Raw genomic sequence first — 20,838 nt, forward strand, 5'->3', positions numbered from 1 at the left:
TTATTATTTATTTGATAAGCGCCGAATGAAGAGAATAGAATATGAACACCCCACCAACTGCTGCCTATTTCAGTCAGCTGATCAGCATGACCTGTGGGGTTTTGTGGCTGACCACTGCCCACGTGTCATTCTGCAGGCAACTGACCTGACCTGTCTGGGGATTATTGGATAGCCATCTGTCCTTCCTGTTCACCATCTGTTCTTGTCACATCTGTTCTTCCTGCTCACCATCTGTTCTTCCTGTTGGACAGCAGAGAAGGTCCAGAGATGCGTGCACACCACAGTGTGGCAGGAACCGCAACCCTGTCCAGTTTGAAATCATGTCAGTCAGAGACCAGTTCAGTGCGAGAGTCATCTCTATAAAACAAATTGTAAAAAACCAAAAAAAAAACAAAACAAAAACACAAAAGTTATGTTTGTTTGCTGGGGATGGAGGAGGGTGATGATTACAGACCTCGTTGCAAAGCTTGTGGAGTGACCAGCTCTGTCAAGGCAGTAAACTGATCAACTTAATGTCAAGGCTGTAAACTGATCAACTTAATGTCAAGGCTGTAAACTGATCAATTCAATAACAAGGCTGTGAACAGATCAATTCAATATCAAGGTTGTGAACTGATCAACTCAATGTCAAGGCTGTGAACTCATCAATTCAATATCAAGTCTGTAAAGTGTTTAGTTCAATATTAAAGTTGAAAAGTGATTAATTCAGTATCAAGACTGCAGAACGATCAATTAAATATACATTTTTAAGCCATCAATTCAATACCAAGGTTATGTACTGACTAGTTCAGTATCAAGGCTGTAAAGTAATAAATTACATATCAAGATTGCAAAGTCACCAATTTGATATCAGGATTAAGAAGTGATCAATTCAAGAACAAGGTTGTAAAGCGATCGATTCAATATCGAGATGTGTAAAGTAATAAATTACATATCAAGATTGCAAAGTCACCAATTTGATATCAGGATTAAGAAGTGATCAATTCAAGAACAAGGTTGTGAAGTGACCAACTCAATATCGAGATCGTAAAGTAACCAGTTCAGTGTCAAGGCTGAAAAGTAATCAGTATAAAGTCAAATGATCAATATCAAATCTGCAAAATATCGTGGCTGTAAGGTGACCGATACAATATCACGCCTGTATAGGGATCAGTCTTTGGGTGAACACCAATACAGCAGCCAATGAAAGACACCATTACATCAACCAATGAAAGACACCAATACAGCAACCAATGAAAGACACCATTACATCAACCAATGAAAGACACCAATACAGCAACCAATGAAAGACACCATTACATCAACCAATGAAAGACACCATTACATCAACCAATGAAAGACACCATTACATCAACCAATGAAAGACACCAATACAGCAACCAATGAAAGACACCATTACATCAACCAATGAAAGACACCAATACAGCAACCAATGAAAGACACCATTACATCAACCAATGAAAGACACCAATACAGCAACCAATGAAAGACACCAATACAGCAACCAATGAAAGACACCATTACATCAACCAATGAAAGACACCAATACAGCAACCAATGAAAGACACCAATACAGCAACCAATGAAAGACACCAATACAGCAACCAATGAAAGACACCATTACATCAACCAATGAAAGACACCAATACAGCAACCAATGAAAGACACCAATACAGCAACCAATGAAAGACACCAATACAGTAACCAATGAAAGACCAGATGAAGAGGAGACTTCATGAGGGTGTTTGGCTGAGGCAACCATCAAGGTCAGCAGGGGAAGCCCACAAGGTCCAATGGATGAGGAAGTCAGCGATGGTCTGTGTTTGAGTCTCGGGGATTTGTCTAAACAGTACGAAGACACAAAGGGTTTTGAGTTTAAACCTAGTTGGCTTCATGAGTAATTAACCAGCGGCAAAGATGGCTCGGCCTGTTGGTCACGGGGTGTTAATAGAACAGGAGACCAGGTTCTCTGAGTGTCCTTCCTCTAAAGTATCTCCCTCCTCCTGGGCTGTTGTCTAAACAGGTGATCTTAGCACCGCTAAGTTTGCTTGTGTTGAGAAAATTCCCCAGTCAATGGAACGCGAATAGACATCACCACTCCAAGCAGTCACCCTTACCGCGTGACCGCAGGTCAGCCAATCGCGTGCCGCCATATGAATAGCCTAGCACGTGGTCCGTGCCGGTTGAGCGAGGCCCTGGCAAGGTTTCTGACGTGGCTGAGACAGCAGTCCACGTGAAGGGATGCACATGGCAGGAAGAAAACAACAACACGCCATTGTTGTTGCAGCCAGTGCAAATCTGACCAGAGTTGTCCTCAGAGAAATGAAGGCGTTATATTCTTTCCATTCCTAAGACCAGAAGACTGTAAAATGCAGATAACAGCTAGTGGCCGATCTCACTATCATCTGAACCCGAACATCTTTTTCTACTCTTGTCTGGTAGAGGGCGGAGTTTAGTTCATGTAGGTTGAGGAAAATCCTTCACGATCAGCTGTCTTGGCGTTGCTAACATGGTGATGACGACGACGACGACGACGATCTTGATGAGGAGGAGGAGGAGGAGAACAAGGTTCGAAAGGGGGGAGGGGCATAACTGATAAGAGAATTGGGTAGACACTAACAACAATGATTATGTAAGTGTCCATATCTTCATCAACAACCCTCCCGCCTTCCTCCTTCCCCCCCACCTCAGACACTGGGAGTCCCTGGTTCCCTGAGATGTGAGTGTCTTTGTCCCCACACAGGTACGATGGTGATGATCCTGATGATGATGGGGATGTTGAGGACAAGGTTGGAAGGGGAAGGGGGCTATAACTGATGACAGAAGAGGATAGACACTAACGACAACTCCTCCCCACACGGGTACGATGATGATGATCCTGATGATGATGGGGATGTTGAGGACAAGGTTGGAAGGGGAAGGGGGCTATAACTGATGACAGAAGAGGATAGACACTAACGACAACTCCTCCCCACACGGGTACGATGATGATGATCCTGATGATGATGGGGATGTTGAGGACAAGGTTGGAAGGGGAAGGGGGCTATAACTGATGACAGAAGAGGATAGACACTAACGACAACTCCTCCCCACACGGGTACGATGATGATGATCCTGGTGATGATGGGGATGTTGAGGACAAGGTTGGAAGGGGAAGGGGGCAATAACTGATAACAGAAGAGGATAGACACTAACGACAACTCCTCCCCACACGGGTACGATGATGATGATCCTGATGATGATGGGGATGTTGAGGACAAGGTTGGAAGGGGAAGGGGGCTATAACTGATGACAGAAGAGGATAGACACTAACGACAACTCCTCCCCACACGGGTACGATGATGATGATCCTGATGATGATGGGGATGTTGAGGACAAGGTTGGAAGGGGAAGGGGGCTATAACTGATGACAGAAGAGGATAGACACTAACGACAACTCCTCCCCACACGGGTACGATGATGATGATCCTGGTGATGATGGGGATGTTGAGGACAAGGTTGGAAGGGGAAGGGGGCAATAACTGATAACAGAAGAGGATAGACACTAACGACAACTCCTCCCCACACGGGTACGATGATGATGATCCTGATGATGATGGGGATGTTGAGGACAAGGTTGGAAGGGGAAGGGGGCTATAACTGATGACAGAAGAGGATAGACACTAACGACAACTCCTCCCCACACGGGTACGATGATGATGATCCTGATGATGATGGGGATGTTGAGGACAAGGTTGGAAGGGGAAGGGGGCTATAACTGATGACAGAAGAGGATAGACACTAACGACAACTCCTCCCCACACAGGTACGATGGCTGGAGGCCAAGACCAAGCAGCTGGAGGCGGAGAACGATGCTCTGAGGAAGCGCAAGCAGGAGGACTGGAGGCCCATCAAGGACATGTTCGAGCAGGAGCTGCAGCAGGCAAGGGAGGTCATCAAGGAGCTGTCCACCCAGAAGGGCATCGGTGAGGCTAAGCTGGCCGGCCTTCAGGACGAGATTGAGTCCCTCAAGGACCTGTGAGTCCACTTGACTGTCTGTCTGTCACTTCCTGTCTGTCTGTCTGTCTGTCTATTGCTTCCTGTCTGTCTGTGTCTCTGGCTGGTTGGCTGTGTCTGTCTGTCTATCCCTCAAGGAACTGTGAGTCATCTCCTGTCTGGCTGAATGCCTGTCTGTCTTTCTGCCACCTGTCTGTCTGTCTGTCTGTCTCCCTGGTCTCTGTCTGTATGGCTGACTGTCTGTGTCTCTGTCTGTGTGGCTGGCTGGCTGACTGTCTGTCTGTGTCTCTATGTGTCTGTTTCTGTCTGTCTGTGTCTCTGTCTGTCTGGCTGTCTGTCTGTGTCTCTATGTGTCTGTTTCTGTCTGTCTGTCTCTCAAGGAGCTGTGAGTCTGTATATGTCTGTCTGTAAATCACCTGACTGCCACCTCCTGTCTGTGTGTCTGTGTCTCTGTCTGTCTGTGTGTCTGTCTGTCTGTCTGTCTGTCTGTTTGTCCCTCAAGAGGCTGTGAGTCATCTGTCTGTGTGTCTGTCTGTGTGTCTGTCTGTGTGTCCCCTAAAGATCTATTAGCCCCCTGTCTGTCTCTCTGTTTGTCCCTCAAGAGGCTGTGAGTCATCTGTCTGTGTGTCCCCTAAAGATCTATTAGCCCCCTGTCTGTCTCTCTGTTTGTCCCTCAAGAGGCTGTGAGTCATCTGTCTGTGTGTCTGTCTGTGTGTCCCTCAAAGAGGTGTTAGCCCCCTGTCTGTTTGTCTGTCTGTCTGTCTGTTTGTCCTTCAAGGAGTTGTGAGTCATCTGTCTGTTTGTCCCTTAAAGATCTGTTAGTCCCCTGTTTGTCTGTTTGTCCCTCAAGGAGCTGTGAGTCATATGTCTGTGCCTTTGTCTGTCTGTCCTTCAAGGAGCTGTGTCACCCGTCTGTCTGTCCCTTCTGTCTGTCTTTCGCCCTAAAAGAACTGTGAGTCCCCTCACTATACACCCCCTTCTGTCTGTCTCTGTCTCTCTCCCTCAAGGAGATTTCAGTTCCCGCTACCACCCCCCACCCCCTCACTGTCTGTCTGTGCTTCGTAAAGTTGAGTTCAGCGACATATTGGCTAACACCTTCAAGGTCAGATCGTTCAGCTCTTGTGTCTTGGTTCGTTGAAGGTTGTGTTATAAAGAGGAGGGTAAGTCCTGGCTGTCTGTCTGAGTCTCTGTGAAGAGTGGTGTGTGCTTGCCGCCATGGCCGTCCTCTTTTCTGTCTGTAAGTTGATGTTGCTTTTGTTGTTGTTGTTGTTGTTTTTAGGGTGAGATGCATTCTGTCTTCTTTGTAATAAGTAGTGAGGTTAGGATGAGACTGAATCTCTGGAGATCGGTGGTTCCTCGCTACAACCTCTTATCTCTGTGTCTGTATCTCTCTGTCTGTGTCTGAATCTCTATCTCTCTGTCTGTGTCTGTGTCTCTGTGTCTGAATCTCCATCTCTCTGTCTGTGTCTCTGTCTCTGTGTATGAATCTGTCTCCCTTTTTGTGTGTTTCTCTCTGTTCGATATAAATCTTTATTACCTCCCCCCCCCCTCCTCTTCCACCCTCTCCTTCCGCAGCCACACACACACACACACACACACACACACACACACACTGCTGGTAATAAACCATGCACTATTTGGCTGGAGCTGTTATATATATATTGGTATTCGATCACTCCTCAAACACACACACACACACCAACCACCACCACCACCACTACCTCCCAGAATCGAATAAGAAATGATAGGATTGGAGGAGAGGGTGCAGCGTAAATAGAGGGGGTGGGGGGGAGAGAGGTGCAGTGTGTTCAACATTGTCGTGAAGTTATAACCGGCCTCCCTTATAAGGCAAGTGGCGGCCCGCCGACCAGGATTAAAAAAAAAAAAAAAAAATCATAACCCTCCACTGTTTGCCACGCCCTCCACGTAAATCGACTGCACGGCTCGCCTCACACACACACACACACACACACACACACACACCACACACCACACACACACACACACACACCACACACACACACACACACACACACACAGAGTCGGCACACACGCTTGTATGTATGTATGCATGCATGCACACACAACATGCACGCACACATGCATGCAATCATGCATGCACACACACACACACACACGATACGACATACGCGTGTATGTTTGGCACGCATGCACACACGTGAACGCGCGCGCGCGCGCGCGAACACACACACACACACACACACACACACACACACACATACACACACATACAGAACTATTAGTGTAGTTTACACACACACACACACACACACACACACACACACACACACACACGACACATACGCGTGTATGTTTGGCACGCATTCACACACATGCACGCGCACACGCACACACACACACACACACACATACACATACAGGACTATAGTCTACACACACACACACACACACACACACGGTACAAAAAGTGCGGTTGGGTGGAGGGCCACAACTCTGCAAAGGTTGCGAGGTGAGGTGTGTGTGGGCGACAGAGAGAGAGAGAGAGAGTAGGGGGTGCGGTACGGGCAAAGAGTGGGGGGTGGGGGGAGGAAAGGGAGGAAGGAGGAGGAGGAGGAGGGACTGGGGGGTTGGTGGGTGTGTGTGGGGGGAGGGGGGGGAGGTTGGGAAGGGAGAGACAGAGAGACTGGCGAGCCCTTTAGACCCGAACGAAGTGACGGGCACATCATGTAAATATAACTGGGTGGGTGACAGCGGGGAAGGGGGGAGGGGGGGACACAACCTGGGTTTCACTGTGCACAGGGACACACTGCACAACACGGCCAGTGGGTGGATCGGGGGGGGGGGGGAGTGGGAAGGGGGGGGGGGGTGGAGACTGGTGACTGATGGATGAGGGAGCACAGGCTCGCTGCACCACCACCACCACCACCATCACCACACCAAAACCGTTCAAAAGAAAGAGGGGAGCCGGGGTGAGGGGGGGTGGGGGGGTGTCGGTGGGGGCAGGGGGGGGATAAGAGTGGGAGACGGGATGGTATGAAAGGTGGCGTGTAGTTTTGTTGGATGGGTTTAGACAGTGAGGGAGGGAGGGGTGGGGGGGTCTGGGGGGGGGGGGGGTTGAATTTGGGTGGAGGTGGCAGGGAGGGGAGCGGCGGGGGGGGGCTTTGATCTGTCAAAGGTTTATTGCACCCCACCCCCATCCACAAACAAAAAGAAAAAAAAGAGAAAAAAAAGAAAAAGAAAAACCGGATCGTCGAGTTTTGTACTGAACCCTCCGCCGCCTGACTTTCTAAAGGGAGACGAGGCTGTCAGGTTTTTCCTGATCCTAACCAAACGAGACCTATCCATGGACCTCCCACCCCCTCACCCCCTCACCAACCACCACCACCACCACCACGCCCACACCCCCTCTGGCCGGCAGAACTACGACATTCACTACAGAGTCAGCGGGTGGGGGAGAGAGTTCGTGTGGGTGTGGGAGAGATGACAGCGTTTCGTGCACGTGACAAAACTTTGCACTCCCTCTTGCGGCCAAGAGGTTTTTTGCAGCCCCACTACAGTTCTCCCCCCTGTCTGTGTCAGTGTGTGTTTGTGTTCAGGGTTGTGGTTCGTGGGGTGTTTTTTGTTTTGGGGTGGAGGGAAGAGCGAGGTAAAGCGAACACTTGGACAGTGTTCCACAAAGCAAACAGTCCACACTGTAGCATCACTGACAATGTCAATATGAAGATATATATAATATTATAAGACAAATGAAATAAATTAACGGCGGGAGAGAATATGCCTGAGCTGTAAGAGTGGCAAGGCTCAAAGCGCCATAATTTGATTTGATCAGTTTGATTTGACCTCAGCGTAGACCTGGCGCGCTGATCATTCCACCTTGAGCGCCAACCTTTGGGATATATACAACATTAAACTTAAGAGGAAAACACATGAGTGTATCAAAATAGAATAAAGGCGGAAAAAAAAACAAAAACAACAAAAACAACTAACATAGAAGGTAAATGATTAAAACAGAATAAGAATATCTTTTCTTTCTTCTTCGTTCGTGGGATGCAACTCCCACGTTCACTCATATGTACACGAGTGGGCTTTAACGTGCATGACCGGTTTTTTTTTTTACCCCGCCATGTAGGCAGCCATACTCCGTTTTCGGGGATAAATGAGAATATGAAAAATGGGCATTGTTGAGGGAACAGCCTGGGCATACTGACCCACTCTCACGTGCATTCTCCCACATCAGCTTGCACACGGGTCGTTCATTAGTTTCCCTTTCCTTGTTGAAAAGAAAGGCTTTCGTAAAATTATTCAACATACATTAAGCAGCATATAACATGAAGAATCTACTGACTTCACGTGATACTTGAGCTATGAAATAAGTGAAGAATCCAAGGCGGTAATAATTAACTTTCAGTTCTTTAGGATAGCTAGACTTTGGCAGAGGCACATATTCATACTGTTTTCATCCCAATGAATAAAAACCGAAGATGGGAAACGAATGATGAGCGCCCAAATGCAGCTGTCAGACGGCTCTACCCAGGTAGGCAGCCTGTTGTGCTAACGCCCCCGTGTTTGAAAAGCGCTTAAAGCTTGGTCTGTGACCTTGAAGAATTGTTATAAAAGTATACAAGTATCTATATCAATCACTTACATACAGACATAGACACAAATACACACACATATATGATTACATTGTCAAGACTACTGACAGGTCAAACATATTGTGGTCACCCCTTGTCTTAACTTGACGGACCGGACCACTGACATAACACTTTGCTGACTCAACGATCTTCATTCTACTGACGCATCACACACACGCACGCACACACAGTGCGGCAGACACAGACACACACACACACACACACCACCCCTAAATCCCCACGCACACACACGCACCCCCCCCCCCCCCAGATCCCCCCTCGCCCCCCCCCCTTTCCCCCCTCCCCCCCACACACGCACAGGCCTATCTGGGTGATCAATAAATCAATGTCTGACAGATTGGATCGGCTCCTAATCCCTTATCTTTGTCCTTGACAAAAATACACTTTGTCCGATCTTGAACCTCCGCCTCCTTCACTGCCGTTCCCCCACTCCCCACCCCCCACTACGCCCACACGCACCCCCCAGCTCCACCTCCCCATTTTATCTTGTCAACTACCTGTTAGTCCGTCACCGGCAGGACAGCCTGTAGTGTTCACGACAGGGCCCAGAACTCTATTGTGTGGAATGGGCGTCAACCCTGTAAAGAGTGCAGTCCCTTCCGCACCATCCTCTCCATGTCTCTTCTCACCTCCTAATTGACATGGCGGCATTTCCCTTCACTTGATAACATTTTCCTTTTCAATCGTGATTTTGTTTTTATCAGTAATCAGACAAAGCATGATATGTGCTGATCATTACGACATCCATTCCGTCTGATTTTGCATTCTTGATATGTGTTTATCTTTAGACGAAGACTGATATGATCTTTAACATAGCAGCTATAGCATGTTTTTGACATTACGTTTATATATATATATATATATATATATATATATATATATATATACACACACAGAGAGTGAGAAGACTTTTTTATCACTCAACATAGACATACATTTAACAAGCATATGTTTTTATCATTCGACATGGACATAATCAGTTACATTTAACATGGCATGATATGCGTCTGTCATCAATACGATTTTTGACTGAGGAACTTCACAGTTTCCATGACCGTGTAAGCAGATAAAATCAAACGTAAAACCAAACCAAACCAACTAAACAAACAAACAGAACAATTACAGCAACTGACGAGAATTCGGAACTGTGGCTCATTGGCACTCTTGTGTGTGTGTGTGTGTGTGTGTGTGTGTGTGTGTGTGTGTGCCCCCCCCCAGGATCGGCACCTACGAGAGCCAGGCCAGGGACTACGTGAAGAAGATCGACCAGCTCAACTCCCAGATCGGAGAGTACGAAGGGGAGCTCAACACGCTGAGACTTCGCTGCGGCTCTCTTGAGGACGAGGCGGCCAAGTTGCGGGCCTTGGTCAACAAGTACAAGGAGGAGAACGCTCGTCTGCGTGCCGTGAGTTATGTTGTGTTGTGTTGTGTTGTGTCGTGTTGTGTTGTGACGTGAGTTGTGTGTTGTGTTGTGTTGTGTGTGTTGTTTGTTGTTGGGTGTGACGTGTGTTGTCTGTGTTTGGTTGTGTTTGTTGTTGTGTGGTGTTGTGTCGTGAGTTGTTTGTGACGTGTGTTGTGTGTTTGTTGTGTTAGTGTTGTGTCGTGACGTGAGTTGTGTGTTTGTTGTGTTGTGTTGTGTTGTGTTGTGTCGTGAGTTGTGTGTTTGTTGTGTTGTGTTGTGTTGTGTTGTGTTGTGTTGTGTTGTGTTGTGTTGTGTCGTGACGTGAGTTGTTGTGTTTGTTTGTTGTGGTTGTGTCGTGAGTTGTGTGTTTGTTGTGTTGTGTTGTGTTGTGTTGTGTTGTGTTGTGTCGTGTCGTGTCGTGACGTGAGTTGTGTGTTTGTTGTGTTGTGTCGTGACGTGAGTTGTGTGTTTGTTGTGTTGTGTTGTGTCGTGTTGTGTCGTGACGTGAGTTGTGTGTTTGTTGTGTTGTGTTGTGTTGTGTCGTGAGTTCTGCGTTTGTTGTGTTGTGTTGTGTCGTGTCGTATCGTGTTGTGTTGTGTCGTGCCGTGAGTTCTGTGTTTGCTGTGTTGTGTCGTGAGTTGCGTGTTGTGTCGTGTCGTATCGTGTTGTGTTGTGTCGTGTCGTGTTGTGTCGTGCCGTGAGTTCTGTGTTTGTTGTTTCGTGTCGTGCTGTGTGTTGTGTTGTGTTGTCGTGTCGTTTCGTGCTGTGAGTCGTGTGATTTTTACACTCTGTGTGTGTGTGTGTGTGTGTGTGTGTGTGTGTGTGTGTGTGTGTGTGTGTGCCCAGGACCTGGACGCCGAGACAGCAGCCCATATCGAGCAGGAGGTGCTGGCGCAGACCAAGACAGAGGAGGTGGAGTTCCTGCAGGAGCTCCTGGACAGGGTAGGTAACTCTGCAGGCCTGGGCTCGGTGACTGATCGTTCTTGATTTGTTGACGGTGGTCATGACAATGATGGATGTTTACAGTGGTGATAGTTATAAAGGATATTGAAAAAACAACCCCCCTCCCTAAAAAAAAAACACCCAAAAACAACAAACCCTCCCACCCACCCCCAAACACACACACACACCAAAAAACAACAACCCAACAACGATAGTCATAACTGTGAAGGGTATTTGCCAATGATGCTGATCATAAAGGATGTGTACTGATACTTACAACTGTCATCATTATGGAGGGTGTTTACGATGGTAATAACCATGAAACGTTGTTGTTTTTTTGTTGTTGTTTTTTTGCAATTACTTTCAATAGTCATTAACTTGAAGTATGTTTACAACTGTCGTGATTATGAATGATGTTGACAACGGTCATAATCAGGAAGAACGTTTACAATACTCAATAGTTATAATCGTGAATGATGTTTACAATGGTCGTAATTATGAAGGATGTTTACGGCGGTGATAAACACGAAGGGTGTTTGCAATAGTTCTGATTGATATCGGTTTTCAACGTAACTGATTACTTATCAAAAAAAAAAAAAAAAAAAAAAAAAAAAAAAGAAAAGAAGAAGAAGCTTTAACGGAAATGGTTATGAAAAAAATGTGAATGTCATGTGTGTGTGTGTGTGTGTGTGTGTGTGTGTGTGTGTGTGTGTGTGTGCGCGCGCGTGCTCTGTGTGTGTGTGTGTGTGTGTGTGTGTGTGCGCGCGCGCGCGCGAACAGGTGCAGGTGAGCCAGCAGGAGCCGGTGACGGTCAAGGGGCAGGACATGGAGCAGTTCTTCAAGGGCGAGCTCCGCCAGGCCGTGCAGGCCATGCAGCTGGCGTACGACGAGAAGCTGGACCAGATCACCATGGAGTGTGAGGCCAAGGTGGTCAGCCAGGTATGTGCCTGAGAATGTGTGTGTGGGTGGGTGGTGTGGGGTGGGGTGGGGTGGAAGGGAAGGGTGGACAGTTGTGAGGGTGTGGGGGGAGGGCGGAGGGGGCTGGGAGGGGGGTGGAGGGTGGAGAGAGAGAGAGAGAGAACGAACGAACGAATCTTTTTTAACGAGGAAAGTGGAATAAGCATGTATATGCTTGTTTTTTGTTGTTGTTGTTGTTTTGTTGTTTTTTGTTGTTGTTTTTTTTACATCCAGCCCTCAGGGCAAAGAGAAATGAAATCAAAATGTTCACAAGATAACAAAAGGTTATAGAAAAAACATACATGACATTCAAATACACTCAATTGCACAGTAAGCATTTACAAGTACGTAATCATGATACCTGCATTCATGACAACAGTGTATATGAATATAGTAATGAGAGAGAGAGAGTGAGAGAAAGAGAGAGAGAGAGAGAGTGCGGTCGTTGTTGTTGTGCTTGTCGCTGTCGTCGTCGTCGTTGTTATCATTATTGTTCTTGTTGAGGTCATTATGGTATTTGTTGTTGTTGTCGTCGTCGTCGTCATGGTTGCTTTTTTGCTGTGGCTGTTGTGGTTGCTGTGGTTGAGTGCTGATGGTTGACTGCAGTTGTTACGCTTGAGGTCCTTTACGATTATCGTTGTCGTTCTCGTCATTGTCATGTTTGTTGTGCTTGTGAAGGTAGGCGTGTGTGTGTGTGTGTGTGTGTGTGTGTGTGTGTGTGTGTGTGTGTGTATGTGTGTGTGTGATATCTACGTACCCCCCAACAACCCCCCCCCCCCCGGCCCCCCCCCCCCCGTAACCCACCAATGCTATCCTGACCTTGACCTTGGCAGTGGTGGGCGTGGCGATGGGTTGATTGACAGGTGAACCAGTTGAAGTCCGGTAACGTGAGGGAGTCGATGGAGTCGGAGCACGCCAAGTCCGAGGTGAAGCGCCTGAGGGACCAGCTGGCGGAGAAGAACGCCATCATCGCCAGGCTGGAGAGCGCGGTCAGTCCCGCTGCTGTCTCTGTTCCTCTGTCTGTCTGTCTCCCTGTCTGTCTGTCTGTCTGTCTGTCTCCATATCTGTCTGTCTGTCTCCCTATCATTCTGTCTGTCTCCCTGTCTGTCTGTCTGTCTCCCTGTCTGTCTGTCTGTCTGTCTCCCTGTCTGTCTGTCTTTCTCCCTGTCTGTCTGTCTCCCTGTCTGTCTGTCAACCATTTACAGAGAACCAGGCTTTGACGGACAGCTGACAGAGGTGGGGGAGGTGTGTGTGTGTGTGGGGGGGGGGGGGGAGCGGGAGGGGGGGGCGTGTGTGTGTGTCTGGTGAACAGTTCTCCAGTGCTGCTCCTTGATGACCGTTCATATAATCAAGGGAGATGAAGCGGAAGGAAAAGAAGCAGAAGCAGCATCAGAAGAAGAAGAAGAAGTCTGTATTCCTGTCTGCCCGTCTCTCTTTGTTCCACAGGGACTGCAGCGTCACTTAGGAGGGATTGGCAGCCCCACCTCTCTCTCCACCTGACCTCTTTACTTCCATCTGCACTGACCGGCCTTGACCTGACCTCTTTACCTCCATCTGCACTGACCGGCCTTGACCTGCCCTCTTTGCCGCCACCCACACTGACGGCCTGACTTCTTTACCGCCATTCACATTGACCGGCCTTGACCTCATTCCTTTACTGCCGTCTACACTCACCGGCCTTGACCTGATCTTTTTGCCGCCACTCACACTGACCGTCCTTGACCTGACCTCTTTACCTGCCACCCATACTGACTGGCCTTGACCTCATTCCTTTTACCGCCAATCTACACAGACCAGCTTTTGTGACATCGACATAGTTTACCTGCCATCCATGTTGACTGACCTTGATCTGACCTCCATACTGCCACTCACATTGACCGGCCTTGGCGTCATTCCTTTTACCGCCATCCTCACTGACCGGCCTTGACCTGACCTCTTTGCTACCACTTTCACTGACCTGATTCCTTTACCGCCGTCAACGCTGACAAGTTTTGTGACACGACACAGTTTACCTGTAATCATTTTATATTTATTTATTCATCTGTCTATTTTTTTTTAATTTGTTTATTTTACTCTTCTTTTTCTTTCTTTCTAGCTGGCCGTGGCGCAGGCTGAGCGTGACACCATGGCATCTCAGCTGAGCGAGCTGCAGCTGGAGTTCGAGAGCTACAAGGTGGACAGCTCCAAAAAGCTGATGGAGGCCCAGATGCAGATCGAGGCCCTGATGCAGGAGCTGCAGAACCTCCTGGACCGCAAGATGTCCCTGGAGCTGGAGATTGCTTGCTACAGGAAGCTGCTGGAGGGAGAGGAGAACAGGTGTGTGTGTGTGTGTGTGTGTGTGTGTGTGTGTGTGTGTGTGTGTGTGGGATGTGTGTGAAAAGCTACTGGAGGGAGAGGAGAACAGGTGGGTGGGTGGGGTTGTGGGTAGATGTGTGTGGTAGTGGTGGTGGTGGGGGGTTGGGGGGGTGGGAGGGGGGGGGGAGCGGGTAGTTCATGAAATGACGCAAGTAATGTGCTCAATAAAGTCAATACAGAGACGGGAAAGTAATGCTGATAAAGAATTATCAACAAAACGTGAGAGACAGACAGACAGAGACAGAGAAATAGGTGGAATGAAACTCAGTCTTCATAACAGCTCTGTGTGTGTGTGTGTGTGTGTGTGTGTGTGTGTGTGGTGTGTGTGTGTGGTGTGTGTGTGTGTGTGTGTGTGTGTGTGTGTGTGTGTGTGGTGTGTGTGTGTGTGGTGTGTGTGTGTGGTGTGTGTGTGTGTGTGTGTGTGTGTGTGTGTGTGTGTGGTGTGTGTCCTACAGGTCGGGTCTCCGACAGTTGGTGGAGCAGACAATCGGAGTGAAAGGCAGCGGAGCCGGCCAGCTGTCCGACATTATCGGCGGCAGTTCCAGTTAGTATCCCCCCCTCCCCCCCACCCAGCCCCTTCCCCTCTCCCCCCACCTCCCCCTGCCTCTCTCTGGCAGGAAGGCGTTGGCCTGGGGATGGACACTGGGCGCATGCTTACACTTCATTTCCGCCGGAAGTGATTTGATTTTCCGCATCTGTGTGAAGTAGCAGAGCTAGTAGTAGCAGTGAAGGTAATAGCAGAGCGGATAGGTTTATGAGTATCTCCCACCTAGCTGTTTTCTTGATGTGCCAGTATTCTTCATCTCTGCATTCTTTGTTTTTTTGTGTGTTTTTTTTTCTTCTTCTGTCTACTTTGACCTTTCGCCCAAACACTAGCTGATGGAGACTGGATAATTATCGTGATTAGATGGAGACTGGATAATTATCGTGATTAGATGGCGACTGGATAATTATGATGATTAGATGGAGACTGGATAATTATCGTGATTAGATGGAGACTGGATAATTATCGTGATTAGATGGAGACTGGATAATTATCGTGATTAGATGGAGACTGGAAAATTATGATTAGATGGAGACTGGATAATTATCGTGATTAGATGGAGACTGGATAATTATGATGATTAGATGGAGACTGGATAATTATGATGAATAGATGGAGACTGGATAATTATCGTGATTAGATGGAGACTGGACAGTTATCAGGATTAGCGGAAAGGACGGAAAAGGAAAGAAGCATTCTTCAGGTGGAAGAAACGTCGTGTGGCCTTCAGAATGCGGGGAAATGAAAAGGATGACATTCACTGAAGGGTGCGTCACGGGACCACAACGATACGTCACTTCCGACTTCTGGAAACAGGAAGCGGGGTCTAAATTCAATTCAGGTTACACGGGAGGTGGCGGGGGAGAAAAAAAAGGGGGGGGAGAAGAAAAAGGTGGCGGGGGAGAAAAAAAAAAGGGGGGGGGGGGGAAGACGATGATACGTTTTCACTTACAATGGTCATAACCATGAAGGATGTTCACAATGGCCATGAGTCGATCACTTCAGAGTCCCGGAAAGGGGGCTAGCACATTGATGTATGTTCACTAAATGACCACAGAATAACATAACAACAATGCCGCCCCAGCTGCAAAGTCCGGAGCAAGGGACTTAATTCGCTGCATGTCCCGAAAGGAAATGACAATTCAAAGCCCAGAAAAGGTGGGCAAAAGTATTTCGCTAAATAACCAGAAAGGTTAAGGCAATTCAGGTGTAGTCTTCAAATTCCTTGAAAAACAAACAAACAAAAAAATAAAACAAGAAAAGAAATACGTTCACAAAGCGATCTGAAAGAAAAAAAAAGAAGAAGAAAAAAAATCACAGAATGATTTGAACTATGGCAACGAATTTGTATGATATCAAATGCCCCGAAAGTGGACCGAATCCGTTGTTTAATCCGAAAGGGTATTGCTTTGAAACCTAAAGTGAAAGTCTCAGAGCAAAGAGAACATGGGCACCGCTCGGGAAATGGACACTGAAGTCTCATCGTGTGAAAATGTTGCTGTTTGTCATTGAAGCAACCTGCCTCTAAGTGCCACCAAATACTCTGACATTTTCTTCAGAGAACACACACCTCAGAGCTGATGATTGTTCCGCTCCTGGGTATACCTACAATCCATGCATACAAAATTATTTGTCAAAATTCGTCTGATTAAAACAGTTTTCACGTTCCTACAATATGAATAAAACGGTTTTCACGTTCCTACACATGATTAAAACGGTTTTCACGTTCTTACAATATGATTAAAACAGTTTTCACGTTCCTACAACATGATTAAAACGGTTTTCACGTTCCTACAATATGATTAAAACAGTTTTCACGTTCCTACAATATGATTAAAACGGTTTTCACGTTCCTACAATATGATTAAAACGCTTTTCACGTTCCTACAATATGATTAAAACGCTTTTCACGTTCCTACATATGCATAAACTGCAAGAAAAGGGAATTAACTTCGGCAGGATTTCTGGATGCGTCCACATTTAGTTTGGAGGAAATTTTTATTTTAGTTTTTTTTTTAGTTTTTTTTTTCTGCACCAACATGGCATGGAAGCCTGTTGAGGTTGTAAACTGGCAGTGTTGAATGGGTTAAACAGGTATATGAAGTAAGTCATTGATCTTATTCCTAAACTGGATTTGGTTTGCTTGTACACAGTATTGATATACATGGCAGATTATCATGCTTCAGGATAGCAGTGTGTGTCCCCCCCCCCCACCCTGTCAGTGGGGTTGAGCATGGATGAGGGTTTGTTTGCTGAAGTATTTCTGTCCCACACCATTTTCATGTCCCGCTGTGTTGCTTGTTGATAACAGAGGTGGATGCTTCTGGCAAAACAACAGCTTGCAAACGTTTGTTTTTCAAGATTCAGTGGACGTGGCCACCACTGGTTCCTCTGTGGTATTTTTTGGTTTTTGCTTTTTGTTTCTTTGGTGTGATATTCCTATGATTTTTCAGTGGTGTTTAAATAATCTGTAACAGGATGTTTTTGAATATTTACAACCGAGCAGCCATTCTGTTTCTTGCTGTGATTATTGCCGAAAGGCTTTCCTTCTTTGTTGAGGGTGGGGGTAAGGGAAAAAGAGGGAGTCTGTTGAAAATCGACTTGGCTTTATATATATATATATATATATATATATATATATATAGATATAGATATATAATTTATTTTTTTTTCTACCATTTTGTCTAGATTTTATCGCTCTGGAATCGTACATATCACGTGGATCTGCGTTCACAGTATCGGTCTTTTGAACTTTTTCTTTTTCTTACCCGTCTTGCCCGTGTTGCTGTAACGCTTTCACCGCCAGTCAGTTTAGAGTACAAAATTACCTTGTGGTATAAACACAGAAAAGACAGTGGCTAAGAATAGCTGGGGATTCCCCCTGCGATGTATAGAAAATATGGCCTGTCCTACCACCGAACATTAAGAGCAGTAGGTTCATGGATAACAAACCAGTGAATGGTCACCTTTCAGTGACATGGGTCCTCCACCACGCCTGTGCAGAAATGCGAGCTTGGCGGTGAAAGGGTTAACGACAGCTAAAAACGAATGAAGGAGAGGGAAAAAAAAAGTCACCGCTGTGAAATAACTGACTCGAAGGGCTCATTTCATAGGCTTGTTGTGAAAGAAGAATGAGGAAGACCTACTATCCAGCTTTGTCTTTGGTTTTGGGTGGGTTTTTTTTGTTTGTTTCGCTTTGCTTTATAACACTGTGTTTGTTGTTTCTGCCGTGCCACCTGTTGTAACGTGAATCCTAACAATAAAAAGTGCACAACCACCCTTGCCGTTACACTGTGTGTTAGTCTGACCGCCGTTTGTCCTGGTTAATCAGTCGTCACGTGACCCATATGTCAACATCCGGCTCTGTAGCCATTCCTCTGTGGACCATTTGTCGTTTATGTATTTATTTATTTATTTTTCTTACCCACACTCTTTTAACAAAACTCCCTAGCAATAGATGAAATACACAACGTCCATAAACAGAAAGAAAAAAAAATTTAAAGTCCGTTTTTCTCTTCTTCGAGTTTTCCCAAGTTTGAAGTCAAAGTCAGGCTACGAAAATGAGTCACCCCCCCATCTCGCCACCCTCCCTCCGCCCCCACCGCCCCCACTCCACACACACACGTTGATGACATAGCTGTACAGTGCTGTCCGTGGTTTAGGTTCATACAAGGACTGAAATCATCTGTCTAAGAAAGTGAACACATTGGTAAGGTTTCTTCTATGATGAGCTTCTTGTATTTCTGAGACCCATTCACACAACAGTGCAAAAACAGAGAGATATACAGATATGCTAAGGGTATATATATATATATATATATATATATATATATATATATATAAAGACACTTCAATGTTGTGTCAACACACAAACAGGTGACTGCCGTAAATTGCTGGGTTTAAAAGAAACTTTTTATGCATTTTTCCTTCTCCACCTCCACCCACACCCCTCCTCTTTTTTTTTTTCTTTTTTTTTAACGAAACGAATCTTTATTTCACGTGGTTAGTAGAGTAAGTACAGCTGCTGTACCTACATCCAGATCTCAGAAGTAAAAAAAAAAAGACAAAGCAAAAGAAAAAAAATGAAGAAGAAACAGTGAGGACGACATCTTTACCTTGTTCTCTTTTCAAACTTACTGACCTTCCAACACATGTCGTCTCTTTACCAGAACAGAACACAAACACCAGTGTTTCACTGAAACGTTCACACACACACACACACACACACACACACACACACACACACACACACACACAGACACGCACACACACACACACTCGTCACTTCAGACGGTCAGAGGACAAAGGCGAGCAGGACCCTGCGAAACCAGCAGTGACCTCCCTTCCCTCTCAGCTCTTCACTGACTGACCTCCCTTGCCCCCGGGCTCCAATGTAGCCTTTCTGCCAGAGAATTCTCAAGGCCTGTCTAGCTCGTTAGTTCTGTGGGCATAGGTCAGCTGTCATAGGTCAGCTGTCTGCTTCCCTTTCTACTTTCCTTTAAAATGTGTAGCGTGTATGGATAGATCAATCCACTCACTTCGAAACCGAAAGTACCCGGGACTCCATTTCTATACGAAACTATGGCTAGGAACTGACTACTGCAAGTCAAAGTTGTAAATTTTTTTTATTGGAAAGGGTGTGTGGGGAGGGGAGGGGGGGGGGGAGGGGTTTCCCCAAGAACTTGTCAAGACACAAGACGGCGACTCGATCTATCTGTAAAACGAACAGCTAGCTTTGACCTCCTGACTTGACCGACTGACTGCCTGGGTATTGTCTCCAAGTTCAGTTCTCTCTCTCTCTCTCTCTCTCTCTGTGTAAGTGTGTGCCGACCTTTCAGCGCTGCATTATTCTCTCTGACCTGACCTCCCCCCCACCCCGCACCCTCCCATCCCCCCTCTCCACCCCTTCCACCACCACCCCTACGGCTGCTTTAGGGAAACACGCACAACCCCTTTACTGTGTGTGCACTGACACTGCTTTAAGGAGGACTAGGGTGTGGTAAGGGCGGGTGGTGGGATCCCAAGTGCGTGACAAAGGGGAGTGTATTTCGCTGGGGGAGGGGGGTGGGGGTGGGGGTGGGGGTGATAAGGTACGTGTGTTGAGGGTGGAGTTGGAGGGTTAGTGGAGAGAGAGAGTGGGGTGGGGGGTTGTGGGGGGGGGGGTTGTTGGAAGGGGGGCGGGGTGAAGAGCAGGCCAATGTCAGTATCAGTACTTGGCAAACAAACACTAGTGACAGAAGGGATCTTCACTTTGCACAGGGGTGTTCTCTGCAGGGAAGGATCAATGGAGGAGGGGTGGTGGGTGGGGGGGCTGTGGGGGTGGGGGTGGGGGTGGGGCTGTGGTGGTGGGGGGGGGGGGGTGAGGGGGGGGGGAGGGAGTCGTGGGTGTTGAAAGTTTGCTGACTGCTGAAGATATATGGTAGTAGTTCAGTTAGGTCGCTTTTTAAAATTTTTTAATTTTTTATTATTTATTATTACCCTCTTTTTTTATCGTCTTCTTCTCTCCAACTTACCCCCACCCTCTACAACACTCTCCCTCTCAATCCCCCACCCCCACCACTCTACCCAACCCCGATTTCGCCCCATCCCATTCCCCCCTCCCCACACCACCCCCAAATATACTTCTTTTCTTTCCCTCAGCCCCCTCTTCTCTTCTCGTTTCTCAGCACACACACACACACACACACACACACACACACACACACACACACACTAACACTAACACTAACACACACACACACACACACACACACTAACACTAACACACACACACACACTAACACTAACACTAACACACACACACACACACACACACACACACACACACACGCACACACACACACACTAACACTAACACACACACACACACACACACACACTAACACACACGCACACACACACACACTAACACACACACACACACACACACATTCACACACACACACACACACACTAACACACACACACACACTAACACACACACACACACACACACACACGCACAC

At 47.0% G+C, this 20,838-nt stretch overlaps 1 protein-coding gene across 2 annotated transcripts in view; it reads left to right on the forward strand.

Annotated features, from left to right (window-relative positions):
- The window catches only part of LOC143289727 (retrograde protein of 51 kDa-like), a 36,934-nt gene that overhangs the window by 2,051 nt on the left and 14,045 nt on the right, over positions 1-20,838 (forward strand). For both annotated transcript variants that reach the window (XM_076598807.1, XM_076598809.1), the window contains exons 2-8: positions 3,806-4,017; positions 9,852-10,038; positions 10,882-10,977; positions 11,758-11,916; positions 12,798-12,923; positions 14,030-14,250; positions 14,745-14,833. In XM_076598807.1, the coding sequence (XP_076454922.1) occupies positions 3,806-4,017; positions 9,852-10,038; positions 10,882-10,977; positions 11,758-11,916; positions 12,798-12,923; positions 14,030-14,250; positions 14,745-14,833 (1,090 nt within the window). The remainder of the gene's footprint in view (positions 1-3,805; positions 4,018-9,851; positions 10,039-10,881; positions 10,978-11,757; positions 11,917-12,797; positions 12,924-14,029; positions 14,251-14,744; positions 14,834-20,838) is intronic.

The sequence above is a fragment of the Babylonia areolata genome, chromosome 14 (assembly GCF_041734735.1).
Source record: "Babylonia areolata isolate BAREFJ2019XMU chromosome 14, ASM4173473v1, whole genome shotgun sequence".
Lineage (NCBI taxonomy): Eukaryota > Metazoa > Mollusca > Gastropoda > Neogastropoda > Buccinidae > Babylonia > Babylonia areolata.